At 38.5% G+C, this 23,281-nt stretch overlaps 1 protein-coding gene across 1 annotated transcript in view; it reads left to right on the plus strand.

Annotated features, from left to right (window-relative positions):
• LOC104129380 (WD repeat containing planar cell polarity effector) overlaps positions 1 to 23,281 on the plus strand; it is a 107,223-nt gene that overhangs the window by 45,429 nt on the left and 38,513 nt on the right. Inside the window, 2 exon segments of the mRNA XM_035895310.1 lie at positions 13,755 to 13,818; positions 19,722 to 19,824. Coding sequence (XP_035751203.1) covers positions 13,755 to 13,818; positions 19,722 to 19,824 — 167 coding nt within the window.

The following is a 23,281-nucleotide window of genomic DNA, read 5'->3' on the forward strand; positions in this document are numbered from 1 at the left end:
CATTCACTGGTAGAATTTTGGATGGATTCATGGAAGATTCTCCTTTGTCTGAATCCAAAAATGAAAACCTCCACCATGTTTTTGCTGTTACTGATTTTACTCCTGTCCAAATCTTCTCAGAAGTGTTGTGTACTCTTCCCAGTGTTCAATGTAAGATGCTACTGGTTGAATACAAAGAAGAATTTAGCTACATGTTGGACAGAACATTGATAAAGCGGTATGACTACACACAGAACTTGATAGAGCTGCTTTGTAAATAAACACTCATAAAGGAGATGAGAAAGTAGGTGGTCATTAGCATCAGGGGAGATCTGCTTCCAGCCAGCACTGGTTTTTATGAATCACTTCACTATTCAAGAGCTCTGAAGTGTACTGCTGTACTACCTGACACGATGCCTTGACACAGTCAGTTATCACTTCAGTCCAAGACAGCCTTTGAAAAGCTAAAATGAAGCTCTTTTGCCCTGCAGGTACATCACTTATGCAGTACTAACTACCCCTTGGTAAGCAGGTTCCCATATCACTACACTGCAATCTGCAAAGTAGATATTCACCATGAGTATTCCATCCTAAATAGGACCCTAAATCAAAGGTGAAAAAATGCCTCCACTCCATAGGAATAGTCCCTACTCCCATCTGCTGCCAACTGCATGGAACTGAGGGACAGAGTGAGCAAAGAGCTTTTATGATTCTTTTTAAGAGCACCCTAAAAGTAGAATCTATAATTACATTGGTACATAGTGTGTCACAAAATATGTATAAACATTAATGATGACATGGACAGGACTAAGAATGTCTTTTATATTCATAAGGTAACCTATTAGGCATTAAATTTTGCCTTCAGATAAAATGACCACTGATGTCAGTCAGGTTCTCTATGGTGGCCACATGAACAGAATTCATCTCTATGGGAGTAAGTTCAGTAGCAGCATTCTGACTAAAGCAGCACCTTCTGGAGAGGACTTTGAAGAGTCGTTTTTTGTCATCTTGTGAAAACGATCAAAACCAAAGGTTTTCATATTATCACGGCACTGATAAATGAGAATTTCAATTGCTGTGATGGAACTGCACATTAAAAGATTCCCCTGGTCATGCTTCTTGACCTGTTTTAGAAACAAGAAATAAAGGCACCTATTTAACGGAACTAGATTATTTTTGCAGTTAAAGCGGTTAAATATCTCAGGAAAAGTTTACAATGTCTTTGCTTCAGTCCTATGTTGCTAATGATTTTTTTTCTTAAACCAGCTCCACAACAGTTTTCAATTGCAGTCAGATGCTTTGATGCCAGAGGAATGGCTCCAGGTTTTAATTCTCTAGTGGTGATTACAATGTAAGAAATATTGAGTAACATATCGGGGCGGGGGGAACAAATGACATGACATAATGGCTTGAGAATAAAATCCCATGAAGATAAACCACAAGAAATCTCCGTCAGACATTTGGGCAAGATTACTCTAATGTGGAGCCACTTCCCACAGCCACCAACAGATGGCTGTTTGGTGGCCCAGAGTGCCAGTTCTCTGCTACATCCCTACCCGTGGGACTGCACTAGAAAAAAGGAACACAGAATAGCTATGCTGGACTAATGTTCTTTGTGCCAAGGCTATTCCCACATGCTGGCTAATCTGACTTTGATATTGCTACTTTTAGAAGCTGAGCCCACGTAGAGACCATTGTTTTTCTGTGTTGTGTTGTGTAACTGATAATCTGCCCTCATAAGGTGGCTTTTTCCTGCTGTACCAGCTGTGCAATTCCCCTGAAATCTGAGGGGCTTTGGGCATACATCGAGTGCAGTAACAATGCAAATATACCATATTCGTGGACAAAAATTCAAGAATAAATTCTTAACAACACATCTCCCCCCTTGAGCAGCTGCAGTAAGTCAGCCTCAGCTTTCCTTTGCAGGTCAGCAGTTACTCCATTCCCATCAATTCTACCTAGTCACTAATGGTATCTCCTTCTGGAGTGACACTCAAAAATCTCTTCTTGAGATCCTGAGCAAGAACCTGAATTTGAGCTGTTTTCTTTTTTCGTTGCAGTCTTTCCAGATTGGTTCATGTCTCATCTCTTTATCAAGATACTTTTTCTCCATTCATCTTCAGAGTCTTCCTAGGCCCCACCATTACACTTCACTTTTTTTGTATATGGACCATCTGACAATATTCTGTCTTGAGCTCAGCTCGTCAGATCAGAACAGAACATGGCTTGGCAATCTGTAATCCATTTGTTGTGTGCAAAAAAAAATTGTTTTCCTCCCTAAAGAGCTTTGTTTTTCTGACTTTTCTCCCACTTCCATCCAATACCCTCCAGGAAGAGCTAATTGAACAGTCAGCAGTCCTAGCTTTCCTATCTTCAAATGCAGAGCTCCCTTTTATGGTTCTTAAGAACTGAAGAGCCTGCTAAAGGAAGATTACCATAAGTAAAATTTAGAACAAAAGTCAACATAGTCAATTGTCCAATAATTTGGTGTAGTGTCTTGGGGGTCCATCTCACCTCTCCTGACTTAATAATGTAGAATTTAGATGTCCTACACACTCATCTGGGCTTCCTCTGTAGTTAGTATAAAGACATGGGCACCCAAAGGATGAGTAATCCTATCGAAGGGAGATGTCTAAGATAAGCGTGAAGAATCAAACATCAGTGCCTATCCCTATCAATTAACTATAAAGGGAACCTACCTGATTAGCTTAAATTAGCCATGTAAAGGTGAGCTGTTTGAAGATAAAGGGAGTGATTTGCACTGTAAATGTCTAGCTCCTGCATCACATTATTACTGACCAGTTAACAGAAAGATCTCAGGTGCTCAGATACAGTTGCTGTAATAGAAGGAGAGAGGCACGAAGACTAGCAAAAATATACGAAGAAAGGTTTACAGAAAGACACACAAAGCAAATAGGCATGCAGGTCTCTTTAAAAATCCTCTTTTGACCAGTTGGCCAGGGTCGGAGAGGATGGGGATGTTTCTTAGTTTACACTGGTAACTGTTGAAGCATCAGTAAGAGAGGTTATACTATAGATAAATAGTAGTGTATGATCAGCACTAGATAAAATTAATCCAGAATTTCTAAATATAAAGCATAAAATAGCTGAAATACACACTGTGGTATGTAATCTCTTATTCAGAATGACCTTAGCACCTGGGGACGGGAACATGGAAAATATGATATCAGTTTTCAAAACACAGTCTAGAGAGACCTTGAAGAACAATAGCTTTGTAACTCCAACCTCCATAGCAGTAAAATTAGAAACTATATTAAAAAAAATTGTGAACATACAGACAAATGTGTTGGGGGAGAATCAACAGGATGACTGTAAAGGCACGTCATGTCTCAAAACTCCAAATTCTTTGATATCAGCAATCATGTCAGTAATGCATATCCAGCTGCTGTTGATGCAAGTTTGACCATTGAAGACCTTTTTGGAAGGTTTCCCACCAAAATGTGTTGAAGAAATTAAGCTGCCACAGGATAAGAGGGAAGCTCCCCTTTCATAGATAAGTAATTCATTAAAAGGTAAGAAATTGAGTGAGAGTAAATGGTCAGTTGTCAGTGGAGGTCACCAATGGAAGTTATAGCAGATCTATACTTAGAAGTAGCCTGTCAAAGGAGCAAATTGTGATGTGCCAGCATTTGCTAATGATACTAAATTATTAAGACTAGTAAAGATAGGGCCTGCTGTGAAGAACAGCAAAAGGGCTTCACAGGACTCAGTGACATAGTGTCAAAATTGAAGATGAAGTTAGATGTAAATAAATACAAAGCGAAGCACATGGTGGGGAGTGACTCCTAACTTCATGTATAAAATTATGGAGTCTAAGCTCACCATTATTCTGTAAGAAGAATTTGGTCTTATAACTCCACAGCTATAAAATAGTCAGTTCAGTACTCAGCAGAAGTTCAAAAAGCAAATTGGATGCCAGGATTCTTAGAAAAGGAATAGACAACAAAACAGTGAACTTCAGTTCACCTGAATTTTGTGTGTAGTTTTGGAGTCCCATAATCTGTAAAAGGATATAGTAGAACTCAAAAAGCTTTAGGAAGGGCAGACAGGAAGATTAAAGGTATGAAACAGCTTTAGTGAAAGGAATGACTAAATAGACTAGAACTCCTCAACCTGTAGAGGAAGCAACTGAGAGAGATCTATTCAATTGTTGAGTGTTAGGGAGAAAGAGCACAGTAAATGACTGCTTACTGCTTCTAATAAAAAAACTAGGGGTCGTCAAGTGAAGCTAACACATAGCAGTTTCAAAATACAGTGATTCTTCATGTAACATAGAATTAAAATATGAAGCTCCTTACCACAGGATGTTGTGGAAGGTAAAATTGTGTATGAGTTGAAAGGCAAGGTTCAGGGAAGAGAACTTCACTGAGGAATACCAACATACAAACTGCTTCTGGCTCAGCAAATCCCTGAACCACAAACTGTTGGAGACAAGGAGACTACTTAGGGAAGTATCACCATATGCTTGCCCTGTTCTTACATTCTTTCCTAGACGCCTAGCTGTTGGCAAAGTATTAGGTTAGATGTACCTTCAGTTGGGGCAAATAGTCATTCTTATGGTTTATGTCCTTGTACATGATGCTGTGCAGAAAAAGCATAAAATATTCATTAGTTTTCCATTTGCTCCCTCAAAAATGTGCCAAAATTAGTATGACCAAAGTTACCACAGAATTTCTTGTCTGGCTCTCCTGTGGCTATATTTGCTGTAATGGAGTTCTTATGTGTGGGAATTTTGTGAGCATTACCACTGCATTATTTTATTATAAAGAAATAATATTGGCTATTGACAAACCTAGATAGAAAAAGTAAATATACAGTAATGGATCTGTAACTCAACAAGTGATTGAAAATTTGGCCCTGCAACATGACTTTGTAATTAGATATTTATCTTTAGGCAGCCAGCTTTAGAAAATATAAAGCTAATATATTTTCTCTGAAAAGTCTTAGCACTAAAAAACCACATCTTATCCAATGTCAGGCATGAGGGAGAATTGGCCCTGAACCTCATGGAGAGTCATGGAGGAAAAGGGCCTGTTCATCTTAACTTTAATACAAATTTCCATCTGCTGCAGTTTGAAATTGCAGAGATATCGCACATATACAATAGGGATTTATTATAGAGGCAGCAACTCATCCTTAACCATAGTGATGATACTGGGCCTCTGTTATAGAGCTGTCTATAGTGTGTAGACATGCTGATATGTTTGCTCAATAAAATCCAGCTTTCGAGACATACTGTTAAGTTTACATGATCACCAGAGTGAGAGGGATAAAGCTGGAAAAGAAGAAAAGCAGAAGCGAATTAATGCAATAAAGGCTAGGATTTAACAGACAGGGTTGAGTAAAATAAATGTGAAACAACAGGTGTCACTGGCTCTTATCAGCATTTTTAATTAACATCTGTTTTTAGCCCAGAGTACTTTGGAAGAGTATGTTGGAGTGTGCCTGTATTTGAAGATAAAGATAGACTGTTGAGAAGTTACTAAGTAGTAAGAGGTTGGGGGAAGGGAGAGGTTTGGGGGTGGGGGGAGGCTGTGTGGCTGGGCAGCTGTTAGTTGCAGCTTAGAGGAACCTGAAGTAAAATTGCAAGGTAGGGAAATTGCTGTGGCAACAAAATCTATTCTCTTCAAGGAAAATGAGTATGAAAAAGGAAATACAGAGTGTGGGAAATTCAAAGGAAGTACACATTATAAGAAAAGACAGAATCTAGTTCAAAAAGAAACTATCATCAATTCATATAGTAATAATTTATAATAGCAATAAATTTCTGTTCCCCAGACTTTTATAGCACCTACTACCGAAAATCTCAGAGCACTTGACAGACATGAAAGAATTACACAGAGGGAAAATGTTGCTGTTGCTCCCAACGGTCATCCTCTTCAGTAGCCAACCCCAACTGACCAACACATGGGAAGTGTTCATAGAATCAGGATCTGTTAACTAATATTTCTTTGGTTTAGACATAAGACAGCCCTATAGTTTTAAACTAGTGCTATTGTAAAGTTAATTGAGCAAAAGTCAACAAATAAATGATGTAGCTTTTTTTTTCATAGCTAAACCTACTACTTTTTCTAGAATATTTGATACATCTAGACTATTTCTTACTAAATATGTATTTTAAACATTTACATGATGCCTTCTTACTAAACTACTTCATTCAAAAATTAACTTGGTTCACTTGAAAATCTGACTCAAAAACCACCTAGACAGCTTTTCTTTGAACACAGAAAGTTGTTCTGAGATGAAGCATGTATAGTTAACATAGAGTCATCTGAACTATTTCACACAAGAACACATTTAGGTTTCCTAGAGCAGCGTATCATCCTAAAAGATAGGAATCATAGAATCATAGAATCATAGAATGTTTAGGGTTGGAAGGGACCACTAGTGGTCATCTAGTCCAACCCCCCTGCAGTGAGCAGGGACACTGCTAACTAGATCAGATTGCTCAGAGCCCCATCCAACCTGGCCTTGAATGTTTCCAGGGATGGGGCCTCCACTACCTCTCTGGGCAACCTGTTCCAGTGTTTTACCACCCTCATTGTAAAAAATTTCTTCCTTACCTCTAGCCTGAACCTACCCTGTTCTAGTTTAAAACCATTTCCCCTTGTCCTAACACAGCTGGCCCTATGAAAAAGACGTTCCCCATCTTTCCTATAGGCCCCCTTTAGGTACTGGAAGGCCGCAATCAGGTCTCCCCGTAGCCTCCTTTTCTCCAGACTGAACAAGCCCAACTCTCTCAGCCTGTCCTCATAGGAGAGGTGCTCCAGCCCTCGGATCATTTTTGTAGCCCTCCTATCGCATGGTAGGATTTTTTTTTTTTTCCCCAGTTGGGAACGTCTTCAAGATTCACAGCCAGTTACAGTCCTCAAGGGCTTTCTCTGGCCAGGGAGTCATACTGTCTGGCTACCCTTATTAGCTTTCTCTTTCCTCCTATTTTTTTAATTTGGTTTGTTCGTTTGGTTTCTTGCTTCATACCAGAGGGTACCCTTTGATGTGAAGGGCATTCGGTTCTATGCCCAACAATCTATAAAGTTATAGGTGGACTTCCTTTAGTTCAGAGATACATTATTTGACAGTATAGTTCAAATAACAGAGATTTTGGGTGGCTTGAGACATTTGTGCACATTTCAAGTTTTCTCATGGTTATTCACTAACTTTTACTTGAAATCTATTTGTGTATGACCTTTGAAAGGTTCCATAAGGGATTTCTTTTTAAACAAGTCACTCAAGCCCCAAATCCAGCACTTCACTTAACGTGCCCATATTTAGGGCCCATAGAAAATTATAGGTCATAAACCCTTTGCTAAATTTGGGCCTGAAGGGATATATAGATTATACCTGGACAACCTTTAGAGCTTTCCTCTTCTACAATACAATTTAGAAGATTATACCCTTGACCCACATACATATAGACCCAGTGGCTGTTTCTTCATTAGCCTTTGGTGTGCTCTGCAGCACTTTCTCTTCGTCAGTACAAGAGTATCTTAGAGGGCAACAAGGTTGTGGACACCCCCTCAGAGGTTTGTGTGTCCTGTTCAAAAGAGCTCATTATCTAAAAAACAAGTAGCATAATAGCATGAGGTTGGCAAAACAATGCCACTAGCATCTCAGAGGTCATAGCTTACCAATGCATCCATTGATTCTTCCGTCAGTTGTCTACTAACTTAGAGAATCATTGATAAATCTCAACCAACTTTACAGAGGGTAGAAGTCTCAGAAATAAGCAAACGCCTGCCAGTTTTGTGAAAATAGCCAACCAGTTAGGGTTAAATAGGATTCAGGAGATTACCTCCATCCCAAAAAGCTACAGTGAAAATTCAGCAGATATACGTTCTTCCAATCAAGACATGCACTGTTTAACACCAAACGTGGTCTACATTGCCCAAACCATTGTTGGGAGGGAGCTGAGTATACCCTGCTGGGAGAAGGGCGGTATATTTTGGCAGGGCACATAGGGAACAGGTGGAGTTGCTGTGCTGAGGCCTGTGCAGGAGGAAGCACAGGAAACTAATCAACAGTACTCAGATCATTATCATCAGGGACAGTCTATTTTCCAGACAGTTCAGTATCCAAAAGAGTAAGAGATGGTGAAGTAAATTCAAAATTTTTGAGACTGAGTCCCCCAAATCATGAGATTCTGAAGCACAAACTTACAGTTTGGGGAGAGAGGGAAAGACAGGTTCTTTGGAGAGTTCCTGGTCTTCAGGCTGCATTCAGTGGTCTGATTTTCTCTGCAACTATCTTATTTAAAATGGGGTGTCCTACTGAACTTATTAGAGTAAAATGGTATCAGGTTTTGGTTGACTTTTGTTTAATGTGTTTTGGGTTTTTTAATGAAATGTAAGATCTCGATGCATTTATTCCTCTCCAGGAACGCTAAGTGCCTGTATTTCAGCATTCTCTATAAAATGCAGGAGATAATTCTTTGACTAACACTATATTTTATGTATGAAAGGTTACATAGCAATCTAAGTCTTCTGAATGTACTGAAATTTTACTTTAAAATATTTCCCTGGAGGTCAATAGAATTTCAGGGTTGTCATTTTAAGGATGCACTGAAGTTACACCGTCTATACCTGACTTCATCACACATCGGTATTTTTCGTGTGAAATATGTAAGACCTTAAGCCCTGGACCGAGGTTTTTTAAATGGGCTCTGAAGCTGTATTCTGAAATACAGCTACATGTCTAAATCAGTGGTGTTACCTTCAACAGTTGGTTGAAAACCAATCTGTCTCCATTTAAATCAACCACTTAGCAACCCAGCCACACACTTTTTACATTCTTTAACCTGATAATCTCTAATTATTCTGGCTCAGAATTCCATTGAAATGGGGTGCAGATTCATTTTACAGATGTCATTCTTTATTTTAATATTGTCTAATTTAAAAGGAAAATATTTCAGATAACAACAACATTTTTTGAGGAAAAAAAGCATGAAAACCATTTCTGTTCCAAAAATTGCTGATATGAGAACTTATGGGAAACAGCTTCTTTTATGAATAATTATTATTATTGTGTTTAAGAAATGGGCAAGATGCCTAGAAATTGAATGAAAGAATGAGCTATTAAATTGAAATATTAAATGAAATAACTGAATTAAAAGTGATCATGTAAACCCTGCAGTAAATGTTGGGAGCTGAAGCTGATTGAACATATTTTCATCATCTGTTTTGTATGCTTAAATACAATTGCTTGATGTAAGTAAACACTTGATTGATATTCTGAATACTTTAAAATCTGCATATGCATCACAGAATACTGAACAATTAAAACTTAATTTCAGTGTAGTTTGATTACATGTAAATTATTTCAATATTCATTTTTTTCCTGTTCTGTTTGCTCAGTGCATATTTAATATTCACTTTTTGAATGCATATCACCCTTGATTGGACTGTGAGATGAGGAGGACTCTGAAATTTCTTCCATTAAAAAGGATTGCCTTATAAATATTATTTGTGCCACAGCTCTTCCCCTACAGATTATTTTCTAAATGTTGTGTACCCTTATTGAAGACAAGGAAAAAACTGCTGCAGCCCTCCTTTATCAGCCCGGCACAAGGAATATGCTTACATGGTCGATGGGCATGTCTAAGAAGGCTTGTGGGTTGTAACTAGTCCCTAAAGAAATGTTTCCATCTTTTCTGCACTACATTTCTCTCTTGCTTGCATGAACTCTCTCTCTCTTCCCTTCCTCCTCCCTCCACGTGATTTTTTTTTTCTGGTTCCTGGAGTTTTTGTGAGATGTTTTAATATTATGGATAAATATTACAAATATTTTAAAGTTGATCATTTTCAGCCTAAAAATGTATCTCTATCTTTAAGTGACCACATTCAATTTAGGTGTTGTGGAATACAGATGACAAAATTCTGCCTTTTGATATATTTGTAGAACCTCTCATAAAAACCGAAGAGACTTCTATTCCCTTCTCCCTGGGCCCCAATCCATGCACAAGGTTTTGATCTACAGTATTTAAAATCACCTTATTTCTGAACATCCAGCAGGAGGAAACCCTGAGCATTTGATTAATTTTTTATTTATGCTGGTGAAAACCAACAATAGCCTCTCTGAAGTGGATAAATTTTTTTTTTAATTTCTTCTATATTTTTTATTTAAAAATAAAATGCTTTCCTGGCATCTTTTCAGTTAAGTCACATTCCCAGAATAGAAGCAGGCAGTAGGTCTGCCACTCCACCATGGAAGGCCGGTCTGGATTCTTCTCTGCCTCGACCATTTTTGACCCACATGACCCTTGTCATATCACTCACATTTCCCCTTCATTTCCTTGTCAGACGTACTAGTAGCCATTGTTTTAAATTTTTGTAAGATACGTAGAAAGGTTGCGTGAGTGCATATAATAAGAGTATTATTTTATTATATGAGAATTTGAACTTAATAGTGTATGTGCTAAACAGCTTGCAGGGAAATGTTTTCCTATCTGTCCTATATAGTTAATCACAGTTTGAGAGTTTTAATCTTGAAGGTCATATTTCTGTTGGCTGTCACTTTGACCAAACAAGTGGCTGAACTTCATGGTTTACAGGCAGATTTCCTTATCTCTCTTTTTCAAGAGACATATAAGTCTTGATTGCTGGACTTATTGTGAAGCAAGCAATAAGTAACGAGGTGGAGGGAGGGACGGGAAGACACTCACTTCAGGACCAGTACCCTGTAGATGCCATTTTAGAAAGCTACCTTGTAATTGTAGCACAAGAACAACAGGGGGGGTGTTTCGCATGGGGGGTTTTTGTTTGTCTGTTTGAGACGCTGATAAACTGTAAGTGAAGTGTGCTAGCAATGGCAAGAGGTCTTCCCATGACAAAATATGCTTATAAAATAGCATATAATAATAGTATTATTAGCTAGAGGTCGGTCTTGTGCTACACAGGACTCTCTCTAATTGTTCCTATAGAACAAAACCAACACGACTTCCATGCCAAAGAGACTCAAAATAATGAGTATGTTCTAGTAAAGCTAGTTTAAAGAAACCTGGACATTCTTGACTGATTTAATACTGTTTGCCTAAGTAATGCAAACTTGTCACTCTTGTTTGAAACCTCCAAGTTATTTTAAAGCAACTCCATTTATAATAATTTATGAAGTACCTGCGATTGTTATTTCCAGATCCTTTGTTTTGTGAAGAGCATTTCTTGGATAGTCTTTTTTTCCCCTCAGTACAGATCTGAAAATAATGAGCTAACTTCACAGTTTTATGAATAGGGGCCATAATAAGACTGAAGTTTGTATGTTGATTAAAGGAAAAAAATTCAACTCTTTGTGAAACAGCAAATAAATGACAGCTTTAAGGCCATGATTCTGTTCTGCAGGTCAATCAAATGAAGAAGTTATTTTACATTTTTTGGTTGCAGGTATTTTTGTCTTGGCTAAAGCAAATCTCATTCAAATAGTCTGTATAGTTATAACTTTGGAAAAACAAAATAATGATGCAGACATTCTTTTTAGCCAGTCATATAGCCAGTTTCTATTCAGTTTCCAATTTCCCCTTTAAGTACTAAGAATGTATATTTAATCCATAACTGAAAAGAAAAATTTGCTGGAAAACGATATACATGATAGCTATTCAAGATACACATATTTTAACATGTACTTATTTGTCTTAATTAAAGCATAACTTCAGAAGCAGTATTACAACACAATGTATTTTAATGGAAAATCCTTCATAGAAAGCATGTTGAAAAGCTTCAGATACATAGATGTGCATGATAAAACAGTGGTGCGCTGCCTGTTCCCCAGTGATCAAGAGGTTAACCTTAATTCATCTCTTCCCCTCCCTTAAACAGGTTCTGTGAGGAGGGCTGCAAATTAGTGCTTGGAAGACACAGCAGGGAGATTAGCTTTAGGGAGGAAAGGGCTCCCCGCTCCAGCTCTTAGGAACCTCACCTGAAGAGTGCACTCCCTTTAAGCTAATGTATTATGCCTTCTTGTCACGAATCCTATTCCTTGGGGAAAAGTTCCTCGCTGGCTCTATCTTGCAATCTGCTGAATCATTCCAAGAGAAGAGAGCAATAAGAGTGTAGCAAGAGGGAGGCAGAAAACTGCTTAGGCTTTGGCCAGAAATGGGAATCCCAATATGGTGCATCATATGGAACTCCTTCACCCACCAAGGGGAAGGATTCCCATGTTTCCCCTGTGCTCACACTGGCCTGAAGAGCTGTGGCATTGCCCACTGTTTCCTAAGATACCCTCAAGGTACAGAACTGTATAAATATTGGCATCCATATGATGCTGTCTGATGATATTCACTGGGCAAGCACAAACTACACCTTTCTAACACTAAGAAATCACAGTGCTGCTTTTTCCCCATGGGGGCAAAGAAGTCATCTCCTTCCCATACTTCAAGCACCTACAACTATCTATTGCTAAAATTGTTAACAGGTGAAAAGGGGGAAACTTTACCAGTAATGGGAAAAATACAGAAATCGTTCTAGGTGGAATCAATGTTTTGCTTCACAACTGAAATAAAATCAGGGTATTCTGTTGTTTTGCATATGTGAAAATAATCACCAAATCTAATTCTGTAGGTATTTTTAAATAGTTTAAAACATGCAGTGGAAGCAAATGTGTACAAATAGAATCACTTTCTCACAGTACAGAGTGGTTGTCCCATAGTGGTTACATCGTGTCACATCTAATAGAGGGTAAGCATTAGCCCAATGCAGAATTTCCCCTTGTCATTAGCGTTTGCCAGGGCAATGTTGTACACATTCTCAGAAAGCTTCTGATGTACGGCTTGTTTCCCCCCACTTCTGTGGAATTCCCGCGGATTGCAAACAAGAGGATATATACAGCATTCCAGAGTATCTCCATCCCATGTAGGTATTTGCTGTAATTATCAGGAGATGCTGTATGGTCTCTGGGTAGGAAGTAGGTGGTAGTCTATGTCATTACAAATGGAAGGAGCTGTTCTTCATCAAGCCCTCAACCCACCAAAGTAATTGGCGTGATATGCCGTGATACAGCCCTCCTGGGTTAACGGTAAAGGTGAAGTTCCACATCCACGCTGCTCCCTTCCTACTCTACTGCATCTCTAGGTGATATTCGGGTGGTGCCTTCTAAAGCACATTTAGAGGTAACTCTTGCTTGCGGATTTTGCTCTTTTTCCCCTTGTTTTACCTCATTGACACAATCTTCTTCACCACAGGATCTTCAGAAAACTCTGAGGATTCTGTGCTAATACTGGGCTGAGGGAGTTAGAAGGCAAAGCAGTGTCACCCCCTACCTTTTTCAGTCCCTGGGGATTCATGACTGTTTAGCATGACTCGACTGAATTATCATCTTCAGAGACCTGTATTGAGGGGTCTGTGAGGACAAAACCCAATGCAAAGTTCTACAAGGACTTCTGAAGTCTTGTGAGATTTGGGATTAGTTTTTTCTGTAGGGGATTTTGAGATTCCTACCAATGTTATTGGGGCTATCATGTTGTGGTTGGTATCTTTCAAAGAACCAATTTGTTATGATCGACAGTACCTTCAGCTCCTTTCAGATTCAATTAGATCTGCTGAAACTCAACACTGAACACCCACTGAAGGTTTTAAATGATGAAGAAGGTTAATGGTAGTCACCATCCTACCTCATAGTTCTGCAATCTGACTATGAGCATGTCAAGTTTCCCCAGTAAAGCTTTGGCATCACCCTTGATGAGAATTGAAGGACGTCATCTGCCCATTAACAAAATTTGATGCAGCTTTTAAATTATCCTCAGCAAGTGACGTGTTTCCTTTTTCTTGCAGGTATCAGAGATTTGAAAAAGCATTTCTGCTAGCTGTTGACATAGGTGCTCGAGACCTGTTTATGGTGAGTCATTTCTGGAGATGGAGGCTATTGTCAGGATGCTAGTTGTCAGCTTTTGTACACATTACAATGGATCTGTGTCATTTGCAGTCTTAGACACATACTGAAGACAGAACTATTCTACCTGGTTTGCCCTTTGCCATCGTGAAACTCGTCAATAGGAATTGAGTATCTTTAGAGTCATTGACATTTTCTCTAGCATGGCCTAAAGGCTATTCTTTACTTTCCAGGCATTAATGTATACGGTTTTGAACTTTCCCCTTCTTCATCTGTCCTGATGTGGGTGAATGTCATCTTTCACTCTAATAAGCTTATATGTTTCTAATCCGTTCCTTTAAGGAGTACAACTGCTGAATCCTGGACACAAGAGCTGGCCATATCCTGGGGATCCTGAATGCTCTTAGTTTGTCTCTCAGGGTTTTGTGAAAAGTGACAAATTATGAACGCTTCTACAGGTACTTTTAAAACAACAAAGCTCAGCAGCATCAACCCAAGGGTTTTTACATTTCATGCACTCTCTGCCCCCTCCCATTTAATTAGCTACAAAAGTAAAATTAACCAGCTCTTAAAAGGTCCTCTGTGTGAGCTCTGCAGGAGGCTCTTGTTTTATAAGATCTTGCACCACAATGTCACAGTGAGGTCAGATGGACAAAGCCAATCGTGCTTTCCTAGTCTCTCAGCATGTTGCTGCTCCACAGCTGATTTCATTGTTTTCAAAGAAACAATAGGAAAGGGGCTTGTTGAAAAAAAGGCCCTTTGAACGATTCGTTTGCTTGACTCTTTTGCATAATGAAGACATTCTGTTGTTTAAATTAAGCTTTGACACTAGATGTTAATATCGTTTATCCCATTAAGTCACTTGCCCTGCTAGTTTGATCTTGATATTTAAATTGTATGTTAAATTACACAATTAAATCCTGCTTTTATGGGTTATGAAAATTCCCTTCTAATTATATAAAAAGTTGTGTGAACCTTTTGATGTTTTTTTCATGGCTCTAATCATCTGGCTTGTTCCATCTAATTAGAAAGATGTGAATACTGTGATAAACTTTTCTAAGTATGCATCAAAAGAATGTGATGGAAATGTCAGACTTTTAGGAAATGCATTACATATTTTATGTTTACTCTCCTCGATTTTTCCTACTTTTAACTCAGCTTTTTTCTTTTTTTATTTAATATAACTTCTTCAATATAAATTTTATACCTAATCAAGCTAAGCACTGCAGCCATATACAAGATTCAGACTGTAACCTTGTCGGGGGCTCTCCCACAATATAGATAATAAATTCTTGCTGAGCAATTTCAGACATTCTGGCAGAACAAATGATTCAGCATCTAGCCTGCCATCTCAAGGGCCCTCCCTCATATGGCTGAGAGCATTTCCTACATGCTCTTTTTCTCCTTCCTTCCCTCCTCTGACAGCAGGACTGAGGGACCACCTCTGTCCCTAGGGTGAGGAACACCAGTCTTGGGTCAAGAGATGGGTGCAAAGCTGCTAAAAAGAGGGAGGCACTGTCAGTATCTGGCTCCACAAGTGGTGACATGGCCTCCTCTCAACAAAAAGGTTCTCCAACTTTCTTCAAGAGGAGTTTCACAGACAAATTAGCTCTATCCTTTCCTACTCTTTTTCCCTTTCCTCTCTCAACACCTACTCTGTATTTCCTACCTCACCAATGCTCTTAAACGTAAATATATATTTCCACGTAGTTCCTCCTGGCTTACATTACTGTGAGATCAAAACCAGTTCTATATTGTCCTCATTCTGCTTGCATTGCCTTGGAGATTCTTCACCATTTCCCCTAAATTATGCAGCAAGCAGCACACACACCTGCTTCTTCAAATCCTCTGTTAATGCTCTGCCTCCTCCAGGGAAATCTCCTTTTGCTAATACATCTCCCAAGTAAGGTACTAATGAACAAACTTTACAATAAGCTAACAGTGGCACTGCTGCGAGACTACTAAGTACAGGACTCAAGAAGTTTAAAGGTGCATAACTCATAAAAAGTATTTATTTGTGCCACAGTAATTTCTAGGGAATTGGGCTTCATTCCACTAAATGCTGTTCCCTGAAGGCTTATAGTCCTTCTAGGTACTAGTATAACAATACTATTGCTAAGCAAGGTTTGTGCATCCTTCACTTCTGCTTAACACTGAATAATTTCTGTATATTGTTAATATAGGTCAAAATGAAATTAGTAACACACAACTTGACTTTACCTATATTTAAAGCATTTGTAATTATGTGCAGTACAAATAACTAATCTATAGGTCAATTATTTGTACTGTTGTTTTACAGACCAACCAAATCCATTTATAAAACCTCAGATGGCTCTAGGAGTCACATCACCTTATTCCCAGTTAATTTAATGGGATTTCAAGAAGAAAGATATCTGATGACATCAGCAAAATGTGAAAGAAAAGATTATTTATTAAAGGGGAAGGAACAAAAAAGGAAAGTACAGAGAGGAGCAGATATAACAGAGGCTGAGGAGGATCCAAACATTGAATACCCATCTTCTGAGACTTCTAAGGAAATGTCCTATGTCTTGGAGAATTTATCCTAAGCATCTCTTTCACCAAACAGGGCTCTGCAGCGTTCCTGTTGTTTGTTTTGAGATTGCAAAGAAGTTTGAGAGAACACTATCTGAGGGCTAATTTCTTTCATAGAAATGAAAAAGAAAAAAAAAAAGCTTAAAAGTTAGTCCTATAGCTATAGCGTCACTAGTATGATGCCATAACAAGACACACAGACACTGCTGTGTCTCCCCATAAGCTTTGCCCTCACGTCACATCTAAGTCCATCAATTATTATCATCTCCTACAAAGTTCAATAAAAAATAAAACTGAAAAGGACATAATATCATGAACAACAGCTACATTTATTGGACAGTGACTGATCCAATCTGTGACAGAAAAGATCAAGCAACAGAAGGGTTGTTAGCCTGAAATCCTTTTGTAGTATGCTCCAGCTCTCAGCTGCTGAAAATTCAAAAGGCCATCCCGTGTACCAAAGGTAGCAAAAAATGCAAGGAAAAGACACTTTAATAAAACTGTCAGATCTTGGGTGATACACTGATGTGGAAAGTGCATGTTTCGAAGAAACGTTGGAATTTTGCCCAGAAATATCCTATAGACAAATGCACATCAGTGTTTCAAATGACTTCTGCTCACCGAGGGCCAGCTCTGTGAGTCACAAAGATGAGGGTAAAAAGGAAGTAGCCCAAAAACTAATCAAACTGTTAAATGATAAAACACAGCCCTTTCAGCAAACTCCAGATAAGCAGCTGGAAATTGTTTGTATTGTCACCATTGTTTTTGAGAGGGATGTGATCTTTGGACTGATAAATTCTTAGCTAATTGTGTGAAAAGATCTATAATGAATATTCAGCTAATTTAACTCTTTTTTTTTTTCTGTCATTCTTTAAGGCTCCCTGTAATCCAGTGTTTCTTCTAGCTCTTTCACTTATTTTCTAGGTTTATTCTACTCAGAGAGTTATAAATTCTTAGAAAAATCCAATTTTGCTGGCTTATTTGAATGAGGAACACCTAAATTTGATCTGAAATTGTCCAATAGGAGTTTTTATATCTGTAATCTTTTCTTTCTAAAGCTTGTTTAGAGATAGAGACAAGAGCTACTTTTTTTTTTTTTTTTTTAAATTTTTTAGACAGCAACTTGAGGAACCACGAAGAAAGCCACTTACCAGCCTACTCCTATATCTTTATTTCTTACAAGGCCCCTGCTAGTTAGTCTGGAATATGTAGCATCTTCGCATTTCTTTACGTTTCCATCCCCTCTACAAGCTTATTATTTAAAATTGCATTGAAGTATGTACTACTTCTCTTAGCTTAAACTACAGAAAGACAGTCATTAAGCAAAGTCAGAATGTATTTTATGTTAGTGAACACAATCTGCCTATACATTTAAATCTTTGTAAGTTCAGACTTGTTCAAGAGCCCTGAGGTTTTCTATTGTTATCTAAATAAGCTGACAATATCTACTGTTTAATCTTCGTAGAAATCATACCTTGCTACTCAGGCCCTTTTCTCCTGACAACTCTGTTAGACCGACAAAGAGAGGAAGTACAGAGTTCGCAACAAGTTCGTAACTCATTACTTTGCTCCAAGACACTTGCACATTTTTTGAGTCACACCTGTGTTTATAATTAGAAAACATTGCTGTCTCCTGCAGACTGTTGGGATCCTGCAAGTCAGTACCAGGTTTTGCTGCGTAATCAGTCTCAGTTTCCCTGACATTCTCAGTTTGCTTCTTTTTTTAAGTTTTTTTAAATTATTGCTATTAAATGAGGGGATAATAAAAGCAGCGCCTTTTTTTTGTAACACTATTACTCTCACTTTTTTCATCTGGCTTCTCTTTCTAGAGTAAGGTCACTTTTTCCTGCAAGAGTTTCTGTCATATAAAATGGTTTAGGTTGGAAAAGACCTTTAAAATCATCAAGTCCAACCGTTAACCTAACCCTGCCACCTAACCCACCACTAAACCATGTCCCTAAGCACCTCATCTGCCTGTCTTTTAAATACCTCCAGGGATGGGGACTCGACCACTTCCCTGGGCAGCCTGTTCCAATGCTTGATAACCTTTTCAGTGAAAAATTTTTTCCTAATGTCTAACCTAAACCTGCCCTGGCACAACTTCAGATCATTTCCCCTCGTCCTGTTGCCCATTACCAGGGATATGGATGAAGGTGGCAGTAAATTCATACTGAGAAGGACAGTTGCACCTGAAATCTGCTTTAGTGAGAATATAGTTGCTTTTATAGTACGCAGAGGTCAATATTTCCAGCAAATACTCAATTCCCTTTAAATTCCTGCATGCAGATAGATTGCAGACCAATGGACAGGAACAACTTCAATCTTTGGATACCAAATGGCATCTTCAGCAAAGAAGTGGAGGAAAAAAAATTTGCCAACTGTTCTTGGGTTTCCCACACTTAATGTGTCTCAGTTCATGCACAGAGTAGCCTGTGACCATGACCCCAAAGGAGGAGGGGATTAATTGCCTCTTTGTTAATGGTCAAGGATGAAACTTTACTTCAAATGCCAAAGCCCAGGGCAGTGAGACTGTAATTTGTCAGCAGAAATATATTCTCCCACAAATTGTGCTGTATGTAGTACAGGTGGTTTTCACCTCAAAGGTTAACACACAATAAAAAGCGCTGCAATTCAGCATGCAATGATATGCCCCTGCTGCAGCCCTCTGATTTTGAACCTGAGATTAAGGACTATATCCAGAGTATTGGCAGCTATTCATGCTGAACAACAATATTTTTAGAAAGCCCCTTGTGGTCCAAGAGTGTCTCAGGAATCATGTCACCCGTGTGGGTGTTAAAACCATTGAGCGACCGTTGTCACTATTATTGCCTCCAATATCAGCCCAGTAAGGACCACCGTCACCTTATGCAAAGAACAGTAAGTGTAACATGATGACCTCCAAACAAAAACTAGTCCCAAAAGAGCTTTACCCCAAACCTCATGTACGAGGTGGAAACCTTAACACACTTCAAATAGGGGCTGTCAGCCAGAAGAGTTCCAGTACTTCAGATCTGGTTTACACAGAGCCACCTCCTATCAGCCCTCTCTTAAATCATGTTGCACCAACAGAAGTTACCTTAAAAGCAGACAGATTGGTTTCTTTCATATACTGAGTCAATACCTTCACTTTTATCAGTGCATGATTGGTCAGTGTTTTATTCATTGCTGTATTCAACACCACAAGTAAGATAATAAATTTGCATTGGGAGAGAATTAAAATGTAATGGTAGGTTCATCAGTTCCATCTATGTTTGTGATCTAAATAATAAAAGAACCTCTTTCTTTCAAAATCCCTTTTGTTACTCCTGTGAGATTCATTTTAGATTAATCTTTTTTTTTCTCTTTTATTTCCAAAGGACATCCATTACCTTGCACTAGATAAGGGTGAATTGGCACTAGCTGAAGTGGCAAAGAAAAAGGCTAATGACATTGATGCAGAATCAATAACTACAAGAATTGGTAAGAATTAATGGCGTTTAAAAAGACCTTTTTGTTTTAATCAATACTTGTCCTGTACAACACCATGTTATATTTGTAGGGGAGTTACTGTTTCAATTGCATTGTTTTCTTTGAAAGTGATACAGTGTTTTTATTCATAACTAAAGAGGGAGGCTTATAAAAAAAACACAGCTTTGCCTGTCAGTACCCACGTGAGGATTGTGTCAATGCAATAGCTAGGAAGCAAAAAAGATTTATACTATGGCTGTATAGAAAAGTTCAGGCTGTACAAACTGAACTGAGTGGAAGAGGTAAGGGACTGAATCTGAAAATCTTTATTCATACCAGCGTTAAATGCCAGGTATGGTAATCTCATTCACCTCTAAATATTTGCTCATGCACACTGTGCCAATATCTGGAGTCACATCATGAATGTTTTGGCAGCATTGAGATGAAACATTTACTGATGTGAACACAGGCTCATATCCTGGCTTTAAAGTAACAGCTTTGCATGCAGTGGGATTCTTGCAGTTCCATAAGGAATATCGACGCGACAATTGCAGGGTTAGACTAATAGCTCAAACACAAACAACTTTTCAGGCAGAGGAACTCATAACTCATTCACTTGCTCCTTGTCTTTCCTCTGAATTGTCATAAAGAGATGTATGTAAATATGTAGACCGTTCTGATTTTGGGCCTATAGCACGAACCAAGCAGAAGGGGGTCTAAGTCTCGGTAGCTGACCTGCAGCAGAGAGAAAGTTGACAAAGGGAAAAAAAAGAAACCAAAATGTTTGTATGAAATACTCACAGTACTGCTTTGCTTATTATACTTCATCTTTGAATATTAGAGGAAATCATTGAGCTTTCGTCTTTGTCCCATGCCAAGAAGTACAATATGATTAAGACTCAGAAGGAGTCACAAAACCTTTGAGATCTTGCGTAACATAGGATTCTTTTAGAACTGTACATCTTGGTGTTTACTCAGAGCATACAACCAAATGCCATTCAAATATATAGAAATGCAGAGAGTCTGTATGTGCATTTATGTGGCTATTTCTATATATTGTATAAATTCATGACTCTTGGGCTATGCAATACAGTATCACCTCCTTCCCTGTGCAGCAGAGTAGAAATCAAGCAGTGCCTATCCTGAACTCTTATTTTGGATCTTTTATTTTCAAGCTTCAAGCATTTTTTGCACAACAGCTGAGCCTTTAGGTAAGCCCCTTTACCACTAGAATTGCCAAAACCAACATTTGTATTGGTCATCTGTTACTGGGCACTCTTTAAAGTGCACAGTTACATCTCCCTTGCTTTCTCTTCTCTTACTTAGGTAGTTGTTCTCTGCATCTAATACAACTAAGATACCTAAGACTTATCTCTGATCACTACCTATTCTCTCACACTTAATTCCAGAAAATTTAAGCCTTAATCTGTGCCCTCATTTAATTCCTTGCAAACTAACGCTGTTACTAGATTTCTGAAGTTTGGCTATTTTTAAGTTTACTGAGAGCCTTATATAGTATTATGGACACATACACGAAGAGAGAGGTAGGGAAGAAACCTGAGGTGATCACAAATGTCTTACTTGCGTATCAGATGTAATACACATGTTACTACAGTTCAGTTACAAACGTGCAGGCACAGAGCCTTCCCCTCCTTCAGAGAAGTTCTACAGCTACCTCTGTAATGCCCCATAAACATAAATTATTAAAGTCATTTTATATGATAAAGTCTTTAAAGTGTTCTCGTTTGCTGAATAATTAACTATCAGAATTATTTAAAATACTCTTCAGTGCCCCTGGGACAAACTGTCACTGAGATGCAGTCTATAAACAGTAATGAATTTGCATCCAGTTCATTTTATATGAAAATAAACAGGAATCTCCCATGAGTTCGTTTCACTGCAGATTGCATCTCATCTTAAACATGTGAAATCTCAGCCACGTGTTTTGTTTTATTATACTTTATGCCAACGTACTTTCTTAATGATGTTTTTATATCATAAACTGTTGTTAGCAAAAAAGGTGTCATGAGGCATGAACTTTGTGGACCCAGTGAAAACAAAAGATAACAAGTGCTTTATATGCAAATTACTACCTTTATCTAACTTTTTGGGAGGGGGAGAAAAACTTGTGCCAGAGCCAGAAGCTTAAAAATGCAGCTTCAAAGAAGTCTCTGTCCCCTAACCATCTCCTAAGCCCAGTCCTCTTCATCTAGTCCCTGCTCTCTGGGGCTTTCAGCCACTCAGTTCACCAGTGGTCACACTTCCCAGATCAGCCCCCAGACTTCTTGAGCACACACTTCGGGCTCCTACAAGAAGGCAGCAACCTAAGGAAACAGAGGCAACAAGGTGCAACCAGTGCTATTGATCCCAAGTTATACTGAACACCTCCCTAGATAATATCTGCCCTCTCTACAGCATATTTCATATATACGTTACAGTATATTTGGTCCTAAATGGTACAAATGTGAACCGTTCTCATATGTCAACATCTGATGATATTTCCTGAGCTAGCCCATGCCAAAAACTCAGCTCAACAGTTCTTGAAAATAACATGAGTCAGTGGTCCTGGCTGATTCCCAAGCCCTTGAGAGTGCTCCATCTTGCCCCACATATATTTAATTTGTCAAGATACTTCTGTGTACAGGGCTCACTTCAAACATAATATATTTCAAACTCAGACTTCTGGAAAAGTTTCAAGCTCCTACAGATAATGTAGAACGACAATATAATTTCAGCTTAAATTCATAGATGTCATCCAGAGTTCTATAATCATTGGTAGATTCCTCATGTATATTAGATCAAGATTTGTGTCCAGATAAAACTAGAAAAAGATTATTTTAAAATTTTCTGAACTTTAGCTCTTCTCAGGTTCTCACATGATCATGGTTTGCTATACACTGTTTTGAAGAAGTTGCCATAGAAGCTAAGAATGTCTAGGTGCCTGTGGTAAAAACACCTGTAGAACTCCAGAGCACGGTAGTTTCATGACAATATTGCTGAGCAAGATGAAGCATCAAGTGAGCTTGCTGCTATTACCTGCTATGGTTTTGGCAGAATCAGATATTTTGTTCAGCTGATTAAAATCTTCTAAAGAAAATTATTCCCATAAGATTTTATGTTTGACAGCCTGTGAAAATGCATCTTGAGGCATGAGAAGATTGAAGTAATGGTACCATACATCTCAGAGACTGCATTAGCTGTCTCCTCTTTCCCCACTCCCATTTGATCAGCAGACCAGTGGCCATAGATATTGTGGTTTCCTCTGCCAGAGATTTCCTGTTGAATTATTTTGGTAGTAGGTCTACAGGTTCCTTAACAAGGTCAGGGAGTTCTCATTTAGCCTTACCTAAAATATATCCTGTGCATCTCATTTCACTTGATTAAAACAGAAAGGACTTTCTTCAATACTGACAATATTTGTAGGCTTACTAATAAATTTTGGTTATGGGTGTAGCCTCACAGATATGCT

This window comes from Egretta garzetta, unplaced genomic scaffold, assembly GCF_000687185.1.
Source record: "Egretta garzetta isolate BGI_Z169 unplaced genomic scaffold, ASM68718v1 scaffold360, whole genome shotgun sequence".
Classification (NCBI taxonomy): domain Eukaryota; kingdom Metazoa; phylum Chordata; class Aves; order Pelecaniformes; family Ardeidae; genus Egretta; species Egretta garzetta.